Below are 19,160 nucleotides of genomic sequence, written 5' to 3'. Positions count from 1 at the left end.
ATACACGATGAATTGTAGGACCCTGGGAAGTACCAAGGCTCAGAGGGACCTTGGTGTGCATGTCCACCAGTCCCTTAAGGTAGCGGGACAGGTAGATAAGGTGGTTAAGAAGGCATATGGGATACTTGCCTTTATTAGCCGAGGCATAGAATATAAGAGCAGGGAGGTTATGCTGGAACTGTATAAAATGCTGGTTAGGCCACAGCTAGAGTATTGCATGCAGTTCTGGAATCTGGATTATAGGAAGGATGTGATTGCACTAGAGAGAGTACAGAGGAGATTTACCAGGATGTTGCCTGGGCTGGAGAGTTTTAGTTATGAGGAGAGATTGGATAGACTGGGGTTATTTCCTCTGGAGCAGAGGAGATTGAGGGGGGACATGATTGAGGTGTATTAAATTATGAGGAGCATAGATAGGGTAGACAGGAAGGAGCTTTTCCCCTTGGTGGAGGGATCAATAACCAGGGGGCATAGATTTAAGGTAAGGGGCAGGAGGTTTAGAGGGGATGTGAGGAAGAATGTTTTCACCCAGAGAGTGGTGGGAATCTGGAACTCACTGAAAGGGTGGTGGAGGCAGAAACCCTTATAACATTTAAAAAGTAGTTGGATGTGCACTTGCGATGCCATGGCATGTAAGCCTATGGGCCTAGTGCTGGAAATGGGATTAGAATAGTTAGGTACTTGTTTGACCGGTGCAGACTCAATGGGCTGAAGGGCCTTTTTCTGTGCTGTAGACCTCTATGACTCTATTGACTTATTTAAAAAATAATGAAACAAGGTTTTATTAAGTGGCTGTTAACTAATGCTTGATAAATTACATGTTTCTGTGATCCACCAGTAAGTGCATAAATCTTTGGTATTTTTGTTTCAGGAACAGTTGGCCCACTTCCAACAACTTACTCAGCAGCTTCAAGTGGCCAATCACAAGTTAAAACTGGTAAGACAAAACACCTGGAAAATACTCATCTAGTATCCAATAAAACCTATGGTTTCACATATTGAACTCTATGGGAAATAATTCTGGAAAATATTTTGGTTCTAATAACTTTTTAATTGATAAATTGTATTTCAAGAGCTTTTGAGTCAGCAGCCAATTTAATATCTTTAGTGCTAATATTTTCTTCCCCAAAGTTCCAACTCAGCCCAGTAGTAAAATATTGTGTCTCAGTCAGCAATAACGACTTCCCAACTTAACAACTTGTATAGTGTCTTTAATGCAGTAAATGCCCCAAGGTACTACACAGGAGGGTTATTGAACAAAATTTGACACTTAGCAACTTTAGATGTTAAGCAGAAGCCCAAATACTTGATTACCAATCCTCTCCTTGAGCTCATCATCCCTGCCCCTCCACCCTGATTTCCAATCTCAAACGCAAGGAGCATATATTTTCTTTGTTACTAAGATTGAAAACATCGGTTTAGCTGCTTCTGCTGCATCTCTCCCTTCCCCTGGTCCCATCAGGTCAAATTTCCTCCAAGGTTCCACCCTGGCCTACCTTGAACTTGCATCTATCTTTTGTTTCTCTCCTATCTCTGTCCATGTCCTCTCCCCTCACTCATCTTATCCATGAGACCTACCTCCTGTTCTCTTGACTGTTCCCGCTAAGCTGCTGACCACTCGACGTCCATTCCTGGCCCCCATGCTAGCTGACATTGTAAATGGTTCCCTCTCCTCTCATACTGTCCCATTCTCCTTCAAATCTGCTGTCATCACCTTTCTACTCAAAAATCTAGTCTGGATTTCTCTGTCCTTGCAAGCTACCATCTCATCTCCAACCTTTCTTTCCACCCAGATGCATGCATTTTTCCTTCAACTCAATATTTCAACCTCCAGTCAGACTTCTGCTTCTGCCACAGCTTTGAACAGTCCTAATCAAGTCACAAATGACATCGTCTGTGATTGTGAATGAGGTGCACAATCCCACCTCATCCTTTTCAATCAGTCTGCAGCCTTTTATATAGTTGCTCACACATTCTCCCTCAATGTCCAGCTGAATGGAACTGCCTTGCTTCAATTCTTGGCTATTCAGTCATAACCAACAAATTTCCTGCAGTGACTTCTCTTCCTGCTTTAATACAGTTATTCCTAGAGTCCCCCACAGATCAGTCTTGGCCCCTCTTATTTCTCATCTAAATTTCAGTGACACAGTTCGCAAACACAATATCAGTTTCCACTTGTACGTGACAGCATGTTCTACATCACTGATGCTATTGTCTTCAGCCCATGCCACGGACTCGAGCTTTTCACAAACTATGTCTTATTTGACTGTGCACTGAGCTTTTGACCCCATATTCTCTCCATCACTAAGGCTGCCGAGATCCACCTCTGTAATATTGCTTGCCTGTGCCCCACTTAGGCCCATCTGCAGCTGAAGCTGTCATCCATGCTTTCATTGCCTTCAGACTTAACTATTCAAATGCAATCTTGGTCACCGCACCCCCCCACATCTTCCACTTCTATAAGCAAGCTCAGCCAAAGCTTTGCTGCCCATATCTTTACTCGCATCAGGTACCATTCATGCATCATCCTTGTGATCACTGGCGTACATTGACTCCTGATTCACCAATGTTCCACATTGTAAATTCCCATCTTTGTGTTCGAAACTCTCCATGGTCTTGTCACTCCCTATTCTGTAACATCCTCCAACCCTGAGGACTCTGCCTTCCTCCAATTCTGCCCTCTGGTGCATCCACAATTCCTCTCACCATGACTTCAGCTATCTAGGCCCTAAGCTCTGGAATTCCCTCTGCAAATCTCTCCGCTTCTCCACCTTTCTTTTTAAGATGCCTCTTAAAACCTACCTCTTTGACCAAGCTTTTGATCACCTGTCCTCTTTGGCTCAATGTCAATTTGACAACTGACAAAGAGACGGGAATAGTCAACCTTAACAAGCGTGACCAAATCAACAAAATGCACACCATTCTTAATGACGCGTCCAAATTCATATCCATTGGACTTGCTGCTCAACATGATCGGACAGCCTTGCTCCAAAGTAAGCTTAAAAAAAAATCGCTTGCTGGACTTGTGTAAGAGCAATGAGCTGCCGAATGATATATATATGACAGGGGTTGTCTTCACGACCCGCTGCGTCCGAGTATGTATGGGCTGCCCAAGCCACACAAACTGATGTCCCTTTACACCCTGTCGCATCTATGACCGTTTCTGCACAGCATGAATTGGCCAAATGGTTGGGCGAGTTGTTACAAGCAATTTTGAACAAAGATACACGGTAAAGGATTCCTTCACATTTACTAAGATCATACAGGACTTGCATATCGATAGCAATGCTGTATCCATGTGCTCATTTGACATTGCTAGCCTATTCACCAATGCTCCACTTAAGGAAGCCATAGATATTTGCACTGCAGCACTATATCAAGGTAATCTAGACCTGCCACCATTGTGTGAATCAGTATTCATTGAGCTTACAAACTCGCCAACTTGCACAGTTGAGTTCAGCTTTAACGACACCATGTATGTCCAAATAGATGGTGTTGTCATGGGATCCTCTCTAGACCCAGCTCTCGCAAACACCTTTGTTGGGTTCCATGAGAAACATGTCTTCGATGGAATGACACCTAACCTCTTACCACTTGCATATTTCCAATATGTGGATGATACGTTTGCTATATTTAAATCCATAACAGCATGTAATAATTTCCTTGCATGCCTTAATGGACTCCATCCTGCACTCAAATTTACCTTTGAAATGGGGCAGTCAAATGAACTCACCTTCCTTGACACATTAGTTGAGAAATCTGCCAGAGGATTCTCTATCACGGTCTACCGCAAGCCTACCTTCACTGGTCAATACACGCGTTGGCGTTTTTACAGCTCTATACAGCGCTATAAGGTTGGCCTTATCAGCAACCTCATAAATAGGGCCCAAGCCATTTGCTCACCATTTGCTGAAATAGGGTGCATCAAAACACCCTGCAGGATAATGGCTACCCTGATCAGATCATTTTGTGCGATATATCGTGCAAACTCATGAACGGACCTAAGGCCATCACTTTCTGCCCTGAAAAGTGCCCAGTCTACCTCAGATTACCCTGGTAGGGCAAGGTATCTCAAAAGTTGAGCAACAGGTGAAACTAGCTGTTTCACGCTGCCACTATGCAATAGCAGCATGAGTAGTATTCGCCACTAACAGGATACTGCCGTCAAGCCAAAAAGACGTTCTGCCTATCTCGCAAATGAGTAATGTGGTATATGAATTTCAGGACGAGTGTGATGCTAGGTATGTAGGCCATATGTCCCAAAGACAGGCGGATCGTATCAAACAGCATGTCCCTTCCTCTGTTTGCAACAGGCAAGGCACAGACCGTACCCAACAAGCTCATGCTTGCAATACTCAAAACACAGTGTCCAATATTAGATGTGATTCTGCAATTGGACGACATTTCCTAAATAATCCTCAATGTGCTAAAAAATTACACTGACAACCAATTTAAGATTGTCAGTCGGGCTCACAGTGTGGTGCATTTGTGTGTATTGGAAGCTATGTATATTAATACACAGCGTCCAGTACACACATTACACCTGTTTCAGCTAAACAAAAAAAGTGATAGCCATTCGCTGGTTCATTCCTCAGGGCAATGTCTTGACCAATCAAGGTCAAGCTGCTTGGTTTAAAATTTCAAACAATGCTTGGCAGTTAACTGTCAGTCACCATTAATGGGTGTGTTCTCCATAGCTACGCCTCTACCATTCAGAATCCATTTGCCAACCAATCAGCACTCTCTTCTCATACAGTATAATGTTGTTGTTCCCCTGACATTGGTATTCTGGCGATTGTCCTGACGAGTGCAAGACGAAAACCTTTGACAAAATGTCCTTTTTCAGCAATAGTCAATGTTTTTGTTGGATTACACTCCTGTTTTACTACTTTAAAAGTGCTTACAAAAATGCAAGTTGTTGTTGAGTACATATTCTTGGCTTGCATTTTATTGCAGAACTGAGAAAATGCTGCATGCTAAATGTGACATTAAACCAAGGTCCTATCTGCTTATAGAGGTGGAAGTGAAAGATCTCATGGCATTTTCTTGAAGAAGGAAAATAAGTCCTCTGAGTCTCTAGATCTCCTCGTACATAAATCACAAAAATTAACATGCAGGTACAGCAAGTAATTAGGAAGCCAAATGGAATGTTGGCCTTTATTGCAATGGGGATGGAATACAAAAGTAGGGAAGTCTTGCTACAACTGTACTGGGCATTGCTGAGACCACATCTAGAGTAGTGCCAACAGTTTTGGTCTCCTTATTTAAGGAGGAATATATTTGCATTGGAAGCAGTTCAGGGAAGGTTCACTGGGTTGATTCCTAGGATGAAGGGATCGTCTTGTGAGGAGAGGTTGAGCAGATTGGACCTTTACTCATTGGAGTTTAGAAGAATGAGAGGTGATCTTATTGAAACATAAGGTTCTGAGGGAGTTTGACAGGGTAGATACAAGGAGGATGTTTCCCTTGTGGGGGAATCTAAAAACTGGGAGGGCACAAATTCAAAATAAGCAGCGTTCCATTTAAGACAGACGTGAGGAGGAATTTCTTCTTCAAATGGGTTATTAATCTTTATCCCAGAGAGCAGTGGAGGCTGGGTCATTGAAAATATTCAAGGTTGAGTTAGACAGATTTTTTGATCAAGGGAGTCAAGGGTTATGAGGGGCAGACAGGGAAGTGGAGTTAAGGCCATAATCAGATTAGCCATGATCTTATTGAATGGTGGAGCATGTTTGAGGGAGCAAGCAGCCTAATCTTGCTCCTATTTCTTATGTTCTTGGCCAACATTCATAGCTGAACCAACATTACCAACCAGACGAACTAGTCATTGATGTCTTTGCTGTTTGAAAGACCTCACTGTTTACAATTTGCCTGCTGCACTTGCCTACAAAACAGTAAATGCACATCAAAAGTAATTTGTTACCTGTGAATTGCTTTGGGGCATTCTGAAAATGGAAAGACACTACATAAATGCAAATTCCTTCCTTTTATAGGCTACTGTACTCAGCATTACTTCTTCCTATTTTTATGCCAACAAAAGTAGATATGGACTAAAGTACTCAATATCAATATTATTGGACATTTGAACTGATTTGTTACGCAGTGACTATACGATGATGCAAATGCTGTTAAACATTGTACAATATTTTCTTATTAAGAACTCTTAAATTTTAAAAAAGTAGCTTTAGTGCTATTCTGCTTAGTTCTGATGATGATACCTTTGCTACAATTACAAAGACTATATACCTTTTTTTTAATGAAACAGACTTTGTTCTTTAAATAGCATGGAGGTTGTGCCTTTAAATGCTTGGCGGTCGTGCCTTTTCCTAAACCTGTTGTAGGTTATTAATCCATCATGTGAACCTGGAAATGCATAACATAGCTTTTTCCTCTTGCTGTTTCAAATAGAATAATCAGCAGATTATGAACACAGTGACCGAGCAGAATTCGGAATTGGAGCAGCATCACAAAGAGTTGAGGTATGTATAATCGAAATGTGTTCCATCACAATCAGAGTCAGGTACACACATTCCCTTACAAGAAAATACAACAGTGAATATTTAACAGTATTCAAAATATACAGGAGCTGCCCAACAAACAAATCTAATAAAAGGAAAAAACACAAATAACAGAAATCTGAAATAAAAAAAGAGAAATGTTGGAATTGCATACAGTGTAAAATAGCTTGAAATTTCAGGGATGACCTTTCATTGCAATCATCAACCGCTCTATCTCTTACAGACGCTGATTGGCATGCTGTGCTTTTGCAGTCATTTTTGTTTGTATTTCAAATATAAGCAGGTACACTAAACTTCTGCTTCTGTAGCTTCTTCCAAGAATTTCCGAAGACCTTTTCTCAAAATTGTGTACAATACATCAGTTTCCATGTGAATTTTGCCTTATTCCACACTGGAGGCATTATTCTGCAACCTGGAAAGTTTTTTTGATAAAATAACACAATGAAGCTGGGACTTGCATTGGTCACTTGCCTGTCTGTTGGAGCAAAGGTTAAAAGTTTCCACCAACTGTTTCCACTGTTGGGGGTGGGGGTGGGGGGTGGGGAAGGCGTGGTTTGCAGAGGGGGAAATACCAATTTACTGCACTGACTGATAAACTGACCCAATTATATCCAAGTCAACTAAGTGAATGCAGGCCGGAATTTCGTTCTCACAGTGGAGGTTCCGCTAATAGGCCTTCTAAAGGTCCTGAGGCGTCTTTTTAAAGGGGCTAGGAAACTAATTGGTTGACGTCAGGGCTGCCATTCCTATTCAGGATGCTTGCCCCCCTCCCCCCACCCCACAGGAGCTGTAGGCCAATCAGAGGGCTGGCAACTTGGCAGTCTCAGTAACACTATGGGGAGTGGTGGTCACTGCTGGGACTGCACCTGGAAGAAGCAGATGCCTTGGATGATTGGCACACTCCCAACCAGGTAAGTGAGACCTGGGGGCGCTGGGGCAAGTCAAGGCATGTCCTGATGAGCTGGTGGTTGTGAGGGCTGGTGGCGCCGTTACTGCCAGAATAGCTTCTCCATGGACCAAGGAGTGCCTGAATAGGAGGGTCACCCCTGATCCCATTAGGAGGCTATCAGGGTTTATATGGTGGTTTCCCCACATGGCAAAGGATCCACCTGCCTCATGTAAGTGGCTCAATTGGCCTCTGGGAGAGAGGGCTGCCCGTTTTTTTTTCTCTTTTTTACACAGGAAGTTGGGGGTTCAGAAGCAGATAGCTCTGTGTGTGTATATTCTTAATTATTAAGTGACAAAACACTTCAAATGGCGATGAGGATGGGATCGTCATTATTAGGGGCTTTAGAGGCTTTTGATCCAGCAACTATGGACTTTGTTGTTTATGTCAAGCAACTGGAACAGCTTTTCATTGTGAATGAGATTGAAGAGGAAAAGCAGGCCTCAGTGTTTCTTACAGTCATCGGTATGAAAAATTTCACTTTTTTAAGAAATCTCATTGCTTCTGACAAGCCAACAGGTAAAAGCTTTAAAGAGCTTGTGGACGTTTTGAAAAAAACACTTCGATCCCAGACCAGCAGTTATTGCAGAGAGATTCAAGTTTCACTGAAGAGAAAAGCATGAGAGTGAGTCAGTTTCCCAGTTCCTGGCAGAGTTGAGAAAATTAGTGGACCATTGTGACTTTAAAGGTTACTTGGGAGAAGTGTTGTGTGATCGCTTGGTTCGTGGACTAAGAAATGAAAGAATTCAGCGTAGATTGTTAGCGGAGCAAGACTTGACACTGAAGAAAGCGTTCGAGATTGTGCAAAGCATAGAAATGGCAGAGAAACAAGCTGGAGATTTGAAAACGCATTCTAACAATGCCGAAGTTAAAATAGTAAAGTCCAAACATGTTATCGCTGCAATGGAATAGGGCATAATGCAGAAGCCTATAAATGAAAAACCGCTGATTTTCACTACTGTGGAAAAAAAGGACACATGCAGCATTCATGTAGATCAAAGGCTGATCACAGTAAAGCAATACCGCCAAAAAGGGCATCACGAGGAGCACACAGACAAGCCACACTTGGAAATAAACATGCAGTTTAAAAAGACGCATTACTTGGAAACAAAATACAAAAGTAATGCGAGTCCAGACGAGGCAGAAAGTGAAACTAACAGCGACAGTGCAGAAGAGCAATTGTATTGCATTCAGTCTGATCTGAAACTAGATGAAGGACAAAAGTTGGCATTGTCTTAAATGGTTGAAATGGAGGTTGACACTGGAGCAGCTATTTCTATTGCTTCAGAGAAGACATGGGAGAAAATTTTCAAGAAATGCCCATTGGAGAAAATCCTCCTCCAGCTTAGCACCTACACTGGTGAGCCTGTGAATATACTTGGAAAAATGTCTGTTCAAGCTAAATATGGAGATCAAATAGCAAGGTTGCCACTTATCATTGTGAAAGGGGATCGTCCATCGCTTATGGCAGAAACTGGCTAAAAGAAATTTTGTTGGTCTGGAATAAAATAAATAAAGTGCATTACAGCCCTATGTTGCAGTCGTTGTTAGACGAGCAGACTGATGTCTTTAAAGAAGGTCTTAGAGTTATTAAAAACTTGCTGTGAAGGCCGAAACCTGACCAAGGTTCTTCAAACCACATTCAGTTCCCTACTCAATGCGACAGAAAATTGAATAGGAACTAGAACGACTTGAAAACTTCCAGATAATTGAGAAAGTTGCAGAGTGGGCAGCTCCCATCGTCCCATCAGTGAAGGATAATGGGATATCAGAATGTGTGGTGACTATAAAATCACCATTAATCCTTTCCTGGAAGTGCATCAGTACCTGCTACCAAAAATTGAGGACTTGTTCGCTGCTCTGAATGGAGGTGAACTATTCACAAAGGTTGACCTATCACAGGCATTTTTGTAAATGCAGCTGAGTGAAGATATAATACAAAATAGCTTTAAATATTCTTTATCGGCTTAAAATCAAGAGTAAAGCAGAAATACAAAATTGCAAAAATTAGTGGCTGCTGGCCTCAGGCCTACATAGGGAATGGTGGAAAGAGTGACAAAACTCCATGATGGAACGTCAGGCTGAAGAATTTCTCAAGCAGTTGCCATATGGTTGTAACATAAGGGAGATACTCCTCGTTCAAGTTCCAATATTCAATGGAGGGCTTTGGCTAGGCTACTGGTGATGGGCATCTCCTCATGACTTTTCAAGTGAGAAAATTCTCCCAAATGGGTTAACTGCATTTCATTCTCAAACTATCTAGATATAAATTATAACTTCCTTGAATATAGAACCTATGTCAAATGTATCTCAAAGAATCGTGGAACAATGTCCCTATTTTACTGTATTTCGGTCAAAAGTCTTCCTACTTAAGCCAGTTGTTGATGACTGAGATACATTACTGATCTCTGAAATAGTGGTTTCTGAGAGTTATGTTTGGTCCTGTCCAGCCTTTCTTCCACCATGAAGTGCATGGTGGTACTTTTTTTACACAGTCAGTTTGAAATCAGGTTCACTGATCTCCATACCTACCATTATCTCTGACTCCTTCAATTTTCTGATCCTTCATTGGTCTTGCTGCAAGCAATGAAAGATTCCTCTCTTGCAGGTTGTTCTTCAGCTAATAACCAACTTGTGAAGATGCAGGTAACACTGCCTGTGTTCTGGATGCCTGGTAACATAGTGAGCATCTTCTATGATGCAGTTGTGTTCGCAACACAGAAACAGACTATTTGGCTCAATTGGTCATGTCAGTGTTTGTGATCCACTTCAGCCTTTTTCCATCTCTCATTATTTGACCTCTCTGCCTAACCCTCAATTCCTTCTTCCCCCCCCCCTGCCACCCCACCATGTGTTTATCTTCTCCTAAAATGCATCTATATTATTCGCCTCATTTACCTCTTCTGGCAGCAAGTTGCACGTTCTAATCACTCTCATATAAAAAAAAATTCCTGATTGGATTTATTAGTGACAATCTTATTTTTATGACCCCTGCAGGATAGTCTTACCCACAATTGGAAACATCTGTATGGTCCATGTTTTGTGGAATAAAGTTATTTAGTGTTTGTTTACTGTGTAGGCTGAGCATGAAAATTTGAACAATAGCATATCTGTTATACAACAGATTTATTGATAATGCCGATCAACATTGATTCTAGTCTATACTTGGTAAGGTATGTGGAAAACAATAAGATAACAAAAGTACCTATTATATCATACATCAGCCTTTGTCACCGCTTGTGTTTTCGAGGCTAAATCATAATCTAATTGAATGGTGGAACAGACTCAATGAGCTGAATGGCCTCCATCTGTTCCTATGTTCTCACATGTTCTTAACGAAAGAAATGTGAACAGAAGTATTACAGTTGATGAGATCTATAATATGTTTTTAAAAATGTAACGTGAAAGTGTGGCAAAACAGAATTTCCACAATCTGTAAATGAAATTTGTGCCTGTTACAACCCAAACTCCATATAATCTTCAGAAAAATCCTGTTGGATAATTTGATGTACCCAAACATGAGCAATACCATAGATAACTTGCTCGGTTAATAAGAAACACCTGTTATTTACATGAATCCTGTCATTAGCAATTTAAATCAGTGAAGCAAGCTGATCTAGGTTCAGAAGTTACCACCTGTTTCTTTAATTGAAAATGAAACAAGACAAAATTCAAAATCTGTAATAAAACTGGAAGAGGTTGCAACCCGTTCTGCTCACCCCCCTACAGCTTTATTGGTCTTAGTAAAGTAGTTAACATTAAAAAGTAAAATTTTGCAAAGAATGTACTTGGAATTATAAAGCATTTTTGTCGTGTTCTTAGCATGCCTCAAAGGACTTTACAAGAAACTTTTGAAATACAGTCAGTTTCTACTTAGGCAAATGTGGCACCTAATACATGTAGTGAAGTCCCACAACAGCAAATGAGATTAATAACAAGGCAATCTTTTTTTTTCAATGTATTTTGGTTGAGGGAAGAACATTGGCCAAGCTTCTGTCCTTCTGACAGAGATCAACATCCACCTGAACAGGATCTTGGTTTAACATCTTATCCAAAGCCTCAGCACATCAACAACGCAACATTCCCTCAGTACTTAAACTGAAGTGTCAGCTTAGATTATGTACTCAAGTTCTAAAGAGGGGCTTGAACCCATGGCCTTTTGACTTAAAGGATGTTGCGGTCAATTGAACCAAACATTATTTCATGTAACAGTTGCAGAATTTGTTCAAACTTTTGTTTGTACAGGAAAACAAAACTGGACTTGCGAACAGCAACTTTGAAAATGGAGGAAATGAACAAAATGATGCAAAGGATGCAAGAAGACATGCAGAGAAATGTACGTAAATGTTAACTTGAGGTAAAAAATTGTGGAAGCTTCATGTATCTGCATGTTATCTTGAATAAGGATATTCATGCAGGAGTGAAGATCCTATGTGGCAGTTTGGATTTCTTATTTTAAACAAAGGCTGTTCCTCTGGATGCAGTGCTCATTCTGTAAAGTTTTCAAAGTGACAACTATAATCCAGATATTTTTATTGTGTAGGTTAATGCATTGCACCTGATTGATATATGTGCAGTGTGATTTTCTTTTCGATTAGAATTGAATGAAACATAAACATTTCTGATTTGCTGGTGTTAAGATATTTGTATTTTATCAAGCTGCCTGCTATAGGAGAATAGGACCATTGCAATGATGTTATCAAAGAATAAAAATATCACCAATATTGTTGCGATCTCTATAGAGACCAATAGCTTTTAAAAATATATTTGGATTCCAATGACCAGCTGAAAACATCACACAACAAGATTTGAAGTTGTAAGACTTTTACTGTAATAAAAAAACTAACAGCAACTCTGAATAGCTGCCAAATCCACAAACAGAGCTGTCCTGGTAGACCCATCGTTTTAGCCTGTTCCTGCCCCACTGGACTTAGTTCTTCCTATCTGGACTCTAATTTTCCCCTTTCTCCAATTTCTTCCCACTACATCTGTGATTCTTTTTGGTGCCCTATGTCATTTCAACAATTTCCGGATTCCTAGGCCCAAACCACCACCTCTTCACCATGGACAACCAATCTCTTTACACCTCCATCCACCACCAGGGTAGTCTGAAGGCTCTCTCCTTGTTGAACAGAGGCCCAACAAGTCCCCATCTGCCACCACCTTCTTCTACCTGGCTTAACTCATTCTCTCATTGAACAATTTTTCATTTAACTTGTCTCACTTCTTCCAAATAAAAGGAGTTGCAATGGGTACCTGCATGGCTCCCAGCCCTCTTTTAGTGAGGTATGTGGAACATTCCTTGTTCTAGTTTACTCAGGCACCCTTCCCCAACTCTTTTCTTTTCCCAGTGCATTGATGACTGTATCGATGCCATTTCCTGCTCTCGCCTGGCACTGGATGACTTCATCAGCTTTGCTTCCAATTTCCACCTTTCTCTCACCATCACATGGTCCATCTCCGACACTTCACTTGCTTGACTTCTCTGTCTCCATTTCTGGGGATAGACTGTGTACTAATATAAGCCCACCAATTCCCACTACACTTTCTCACACCCTGCCTCCTGTAAGGACTCCATTCCATTCTCCCAGTTTCTCCATCTCCATCACATCTTCCACAACAGTACTTCTGATACGTCTTTCTTTTCCGTCAACCAAGGATTTATTCTCCCCCCACCCTGCCACTGGGAGCCAAAACCAAGTCTGATCCATTTCCCACATTGTTTGCTCTCATCCTTCCCCTCCCTTCCAGAACTGCGATAAGGTCCCCATTGTCCTCATTTTCCACCCGACCAGTCTCCACATTCAAAGGTTCATCCTCCACCATCTCCAGCCACTACCAAATACTTTTTCCACTCCCCTCCCCTATCAGCATTCCAAAGGGACCACTGCCTCCGCAACACCCTGGTCCACTCCTCAATCACCCCAGCACCTCATTCCGCTTCCCACAGCACATTTCCATGAAATCGCAGGATGAGTAACACCTGCCCCTTTACCTCCTTCCTCCTCATTGTCCAAGTCCCCAGCTGCTCCTTCCAGCTGAAGCAGCAATTTATTTACACTTCTTTCAATTTAGTATACTGTATTTGCTGCCCACAATGTGGTCTGCTCTGCACTGGGGAGACTAGACACAGATTGGGTGACCACTCTCCGAAACACCCCTGCTCAGTCCGTCATTATGACCTGAGCTTCCAATTGCTTGCCATTTTAATTCACCATCTTACTCTCATGCTCACGTTTCTGTACTTGGCCTGCTGCAGTGTTCCAGTGAAAGCTAATGCAAGCTCTAGGAACAGTACCTCATCTTCTGATCAGGCACTTTACACCCTCTGGACTCAACCTTGAGTTCGTTAACTTTAGACCATGAACCCTGTCCCCCATTTTGATTCTGATTTTTTTTTTAAACTATGCGCCAGTTAGAATCTTGTTTTTCCTGAGTGGAGGTCCCAGGGGTGTCCAACTGCAGTTCCTCGTTCCTCCTCCCTCTGTACCCGGGTACCCGAAGGACCCTGCCTGACTCCTTGAGGGGATCGGCAAATGACAAAATTGTTCTGGAAAGGCAAAAGGAGTGGTAATGGTTGTAATAAAAAGACAAAGCATTTATCCAGAGTGGGTGTAAATGCCAGAATAATGAATAGCTCTGTCCAAAAGGAAATCTTGAAAAGAAGGGGTAAAATGAAAACTAATTTACCATGAGTTGGATTTACTTCATCTAAGGACTGAATAGCACCCAGACACCTGGCCCATTTCTAACCTCCACTTGGCAATATGAATAAGACTAAACTGCACAGTCACCTGCATTCAGAAATATGTTGGCCAGAAATATGTTGCTTAAATTTTCACATATACTGTTGACCAGGCTCAGTTTTTCATCTATTACGTTTTGAACAAATCTGAAATCCATAATCCCCCTCAGACAACAGATTTAAGTCAGAGCAAGTGCTGTGGGTATGTTAGAGTGTATACCATTAATATCTGTTTTATTGATACGCTGAAGGTACAACTATTAAACTGGTACTAAGTGAGGATCCAAGGGATTGGTTGCCTTTTTTTTAAACTGGATTTGAATGGACGTAGTTCAATATAGTGATAATTAACACAACAGCTGTAAAATTATACAAGTGCTACGTCACTGGTGTCTGTTAATGATTAAGCTGTTTAGATTTTAGACATGGGTTACTTATACCCCATAAGTAGTGGGAAAAGTTGAGTTGGTTCATGCCAATTCCAACCCTGGTTTGTAATTATAAAATGCACACATTGAGAGTTGCACACTACCACAAAAAGGTATACCTTGTGAGATGTTGAATTGCACTACAGTAGATACTGCATTCTAAATTTCCATTGAGCAACTGCATTTACTTTTCATTTGTTCATCCCTTTCATTTGTTTCCTTACTGTAACCGTCTGTTATTTCCAATCAAGAGCTGTACGTACTTCTACAGTGTGCAAGTAGATAAATGCAACTTGTGTTCACAATTTTAAATAAAAAAGCACTGTATGTGCTTATTAGTGTTTATTTGGTGGAGTGCTCGCCAGTATGAATGGATCAGCTCCACTCTTCTGCCTATGCAGGTTTAATTGCGGAACTTGAATTTTAGCTTTGTACCTCAGCATAAACATAAATGCTATTGAAACTTCCTGCTGACCCCCAAAAACCACATTTCAGTTCCTGTTCTATCAACCAGTGTAGACCTGCATGACTGTGAGTTTAGATAAGAGGTTTCAGGTATTGGTGGCAATGGGAGGAAACAGCTATTTGCTTTGTTTCCTGTATTATATGTTTTGATTATAATTAGTAACTACACATTAATATAGAGACTTACACTCATGTTAAAAATAATTGTGTTTATCTCGGAACTGTGTGGTTTTCTCATTATCTATAGGTGGAGGATGCTGCAGCCGCCCTAGGGAGAGAGGAAGCCTCAGACAAACGATTGCAACAGTTACAATCCGCTATAGCTCAGTTCGAAGCCAGGTATTACACAATCTTGCAATAAAGTGTTCTTTAACATTCAGTTTCTGTCCCTAAGCTTACAAGCCCGTTTTTCGTCTAGAGGCTTTATTAAAAGGTATTCAGAATTAAATGCATTTTATTTTTATAACCAGCATTAGGGTCCACTCTCAAAAAGCATCTGTTTCCCCAAATGTAAATGGAGATGGACAGGCACCCTTCTTATATTGCTGCTGAATATAATGAGCTAAGGGTGGCACACAAATTAGCATGGAGTTGCTATCCTTCTGCCCTGCCATCCCAGAAGTATCTGCTTCAGTCAGCAAGTTGAGAGTTCAGCATATGGAGAATGATAGGCCTAATCCACAGGTAGCATTCTGCGTTACTTCACCAAAATACAGCCACCAGTTCTCAGCTTTTCAAATCTTGCTATTTTCAGGTTTGCTAATTATTTCAAGCATAGATAAGTAACTCTAGAATGGTGTTTTAAAGCCTGCACTTGGTCAGGTTACCTACAGCTAAGACCAAACTGAAATATTATACAGTACAGTACCTTAACCTTGGTGATAATAAAGAGGGCCAGACAGAAACTAAGTGAATTAAATGTTTCTTTAATATTGTACAAATTTGCAAACAATTAAAGGTGTTTGAGAGTGGGAATTCTTTGGCATACATTATTGAACACTTGGACTATTTTACATTAATCTCCGTATAAGATTCTCCACTTGATTACTAACAACAGATCATTTGATGCAGTTGGGCAAGTCAATTACTCCAAGTCACTCAGGCCAATGTATCAGCTTCTAATGATTAGTTACAGCATGTGATCAGCTAACAATTTGCCATCTAGCCCCTTTAGAAGGGACTGAGCATTTTTGAAAACCATGGTAATTATGTACCAAACAGTAACTTTAAAATAAAGTAACTCAATAGCATTAAAATAATTAGAGTTGACGTAATATGTTGATATCTATATCTTAGAGAACCAGTTTTAAAATTAGATGTTTTGCAACACCCAAAGATTAACAAGATCCTTTGGAGTGGCATTGTAAGTTATATAGAGGAGTGTCCTACCTTTTTGTCTTCTGGGCTGTTTAGGTACATACTTTGGTACTTCAGAGACATCATACAAAGCTTATATTCATGTTTGAAATTGTCTCAAACTTTTGATGCTCGGTGTTCTGATTTAGGATTTATCCACCAATGAAGCTTGCAACTGTATTGAGAACTCTGCTTTTGCGACCTAAAGGCTCACAAAATTCAAATAGAGCAAAGCAGCCAGTAAGAAGTATACGGTGCAATTAGAAATCGAGTTGCCCGGGTTCATAGAACAGATTGGAGAGAGTGCATAGGAGGTTTACAAGAATGTTGCCAGGGTTAGAAAAGTGTAGCTACGAGGAGAGATTGGATAGGTTGGGGTTATTTTCCTTGGAACAAAGAAGGCTGAGAGGTGACTTGATTGAGGTGTACAAAATTATGAGGGAAATAGATAGAGTGGACAGGATAAAATTGTTTCCCTTGATGGAGAATTCTAGAACCAGGGGACATAGATTCAAGATAAGTGGCAGAAGGTGTAAGGAGTACATGAGGAAGAACTTTTTTACGCAGAGGTTAGTGGGTGTCTGGAATTTGCTGCCCAAGTTGGTGGTAGAGGCAGAAACTTTAAACTCTTTTAAAAAGTACCTGGATCTGCACCTAAAGTGCTGTAAGCTGCAGGGCTATGGGCTGGGTGCAGGAAGGTGGGATTAGAAAGGGCACCTGGGTGTCCTCGGGCTGGACTGGACAAGATGGGCCGAATGGCCTCCTTCTATGCTGTAACTTTTCTATGGTTCTATTGCTCGGAGTCAAATAGTTCAGTTACCTCTGACCTAGAGATAAATACAAATATGTATCAAAAAACAGAGGGCCATAACTTCATTGGAGTGGCAAACAATGTTGGATTACCACTGCGTGCCCAATTATTTACACAAATTTCTTCCGTGCCTGCCTCGCCCGACCTTCCGGCTCAGGCTGGGCGAGATCCAGGCAACGCAGCTGTCCTCGAGGCCCAGCCTGGCAGCCCAGCAGAGTCGGATTGAAGAAGGCCACGCACCTTTTTTTACGGCACTAGCTGCACAAACCTGGTAGGATAAAGGTCCCATTGAAACTAACAGGTCAGGGAGAAGGTAAGCGCCTAAAGTAAGCGGATAGAATTTGGGAGGTGGCCTGCAGGAGCAGGTGGAGGGGTGGGTGGGGGGGCATTGCAAGCATACCGCGGTGGTTGGGCCGGGGAGTAGAGGAGGTTGGGCCTTCCGGGTTGCAGGGGATCGAGTTGGGTCAGGTCAGGGGGGATCCCATAGGGAGTCAGTGGGGGATGTGGGTTAGTCAGGGGGTGGGAGCAGACCCCTGAGGGGTCGGGGGTTGGGGGTGGGGGGTGTTGTGGTCTGTGTCTTTACAATAGTTACCCAGAAATTAGAAGAGGTTTTAATTCTTCTAACTTTTCCTGAGTAACTATTTATGTAACACAGCCAGAGCCATCCGAAGATTGCAATTTAAATCACATTTTCAGATGGTTCCCAGAGTAGGGCAATTGCCCAGAGGAAGTTTGCACTTTTGGGCAATTGCCATGCAAATCCTGACCTTTGAAGTTCTGAGTGGGGTTCCCCAACACATCTTTGGAGTACCCCCCAAATCCGATGCTGGGGAGCTGGGAAGTTGCGGCCTAGCATACTACAGATGCTGGAAATATGAAATAAAAACTGAAAATGCTGGAAATACTCAGCAGGTCAGATCTGTGGAGAGAGAAACAGTTTCGGGACAATTAAACTTCTGAGGCTCCCTTTCCATGTTACAAAAATTTCACAGACCTATTGTAATTCATGAAAAGTACTTTTCCTTTATAAAATGTAATTATACAATTAGCCATATATTTTGATGAAATGAGCCCTAACCTCCTACCCCGAGCATATTTTTGATACGTTCGTGATCTTTCAATCTGCAGCTGCGTGTAAAGATTTCCTTACACACCTTAATACGCTCCATCCCACACGCCAATTCACTTTTGAAATGGAACAGTCCCTTTCCTCAAAAGGCTAGTTGAGAAATTTGCTCATGGGTTCTCCACTACTATCTACCGCAAGCCTCCCTTTACAGTCAATATACACATTGGGATTCATATAGCTCCAAGTGCTATAAGATTGGCCTTATCAACAATCTTGTAACTAGGGCCCTAGCCATTTACTCACCTTGCAAGCTGGATGTAGAAATAGAGCACATCAAAGCTATCCTGCAGAACAATGCCCACCTTAATCAGATCATTGTTCGCTGTGTATTGTGCAAATTCGCAAATAGGCCAAAGTCCACCACCTTTGGACCTGAAAAGTGCCCAGTCTGCCTATAATTACTCTGGAGAGGCAAAGTATCTCAAAAATTTGAACAATGGAGAGGGTGGAAGACAAAACCCAGGTGATAAGGTACGCTGATGCAATGCCACATTCATCATTCACCCTCCAAGCCACTCACCATTCTAACTTGGAAATATATCTCTGTTCCTTCACTGTCGCTGGGTCAAAATCCTGGAATTCCCTCACTAACAGCCCTGTGAGTGTACCTACACCACATGGACTGCAGCGGTTCAAGAAGGCAGCTCACCACCACCTTCTCAAGGGCAATTAGGGATGGGCAATAAATACAGGCCTAGCCAGCAATGCCCACATCCCGTGAATGAATAAAAAAGAAATATGACAGTGGCAACCCCTTAGTAA

General features: G+C 41.6%; 1 protein-coding gene across 1 annotated transcript in view; it reads left to right on the top strand.

The window, feature by feature from the left end:
* Positions 1-19,160, top strand: part of sclt1 (sodium channel and clathrin linker 1) — a 110,670-nt gene that overhangs the window by 32,108 nt on the left and 59,402 nt on the right. The window contains exons 9-12 of the mRNA XM_078538582.1: positions 872-937; positions 6,409-6,479; positions 11,710-11,800; positions 15,350-15,441. Coding sequence (XP_078394708.1) covers positions 872-937; positions 6,409-6,479; positions 11,710-11,800; positions 15,350-15,441 — 320 coding nt within the window. The remainder of the gene's footprint in view (positions 1-871; positions 938-6,408; positions 6,480-11,709; positions 11,801-15,349; positions 15,442-19,160) is intronic.

Source organism: Cetorhinus maximus, chromosome 1 (genome assembly GCF_964194155.1).
Source record: "Cetorhinus maximus chromosome 1, sCetMax3.hap1.1, whole genome shotgun sequence".
Lineage (NCBI taxonomy): Eukaryota > Metazoa > Chordata > Chondrichthyes > Lamniformes > Cetorhinidae > Cetorhinus > Cetorhinus maximus.
Note: the sequence above shows the minus strand (reverse complement) of the source record. Positions and strands in the feature narration are given on the sequence as shown.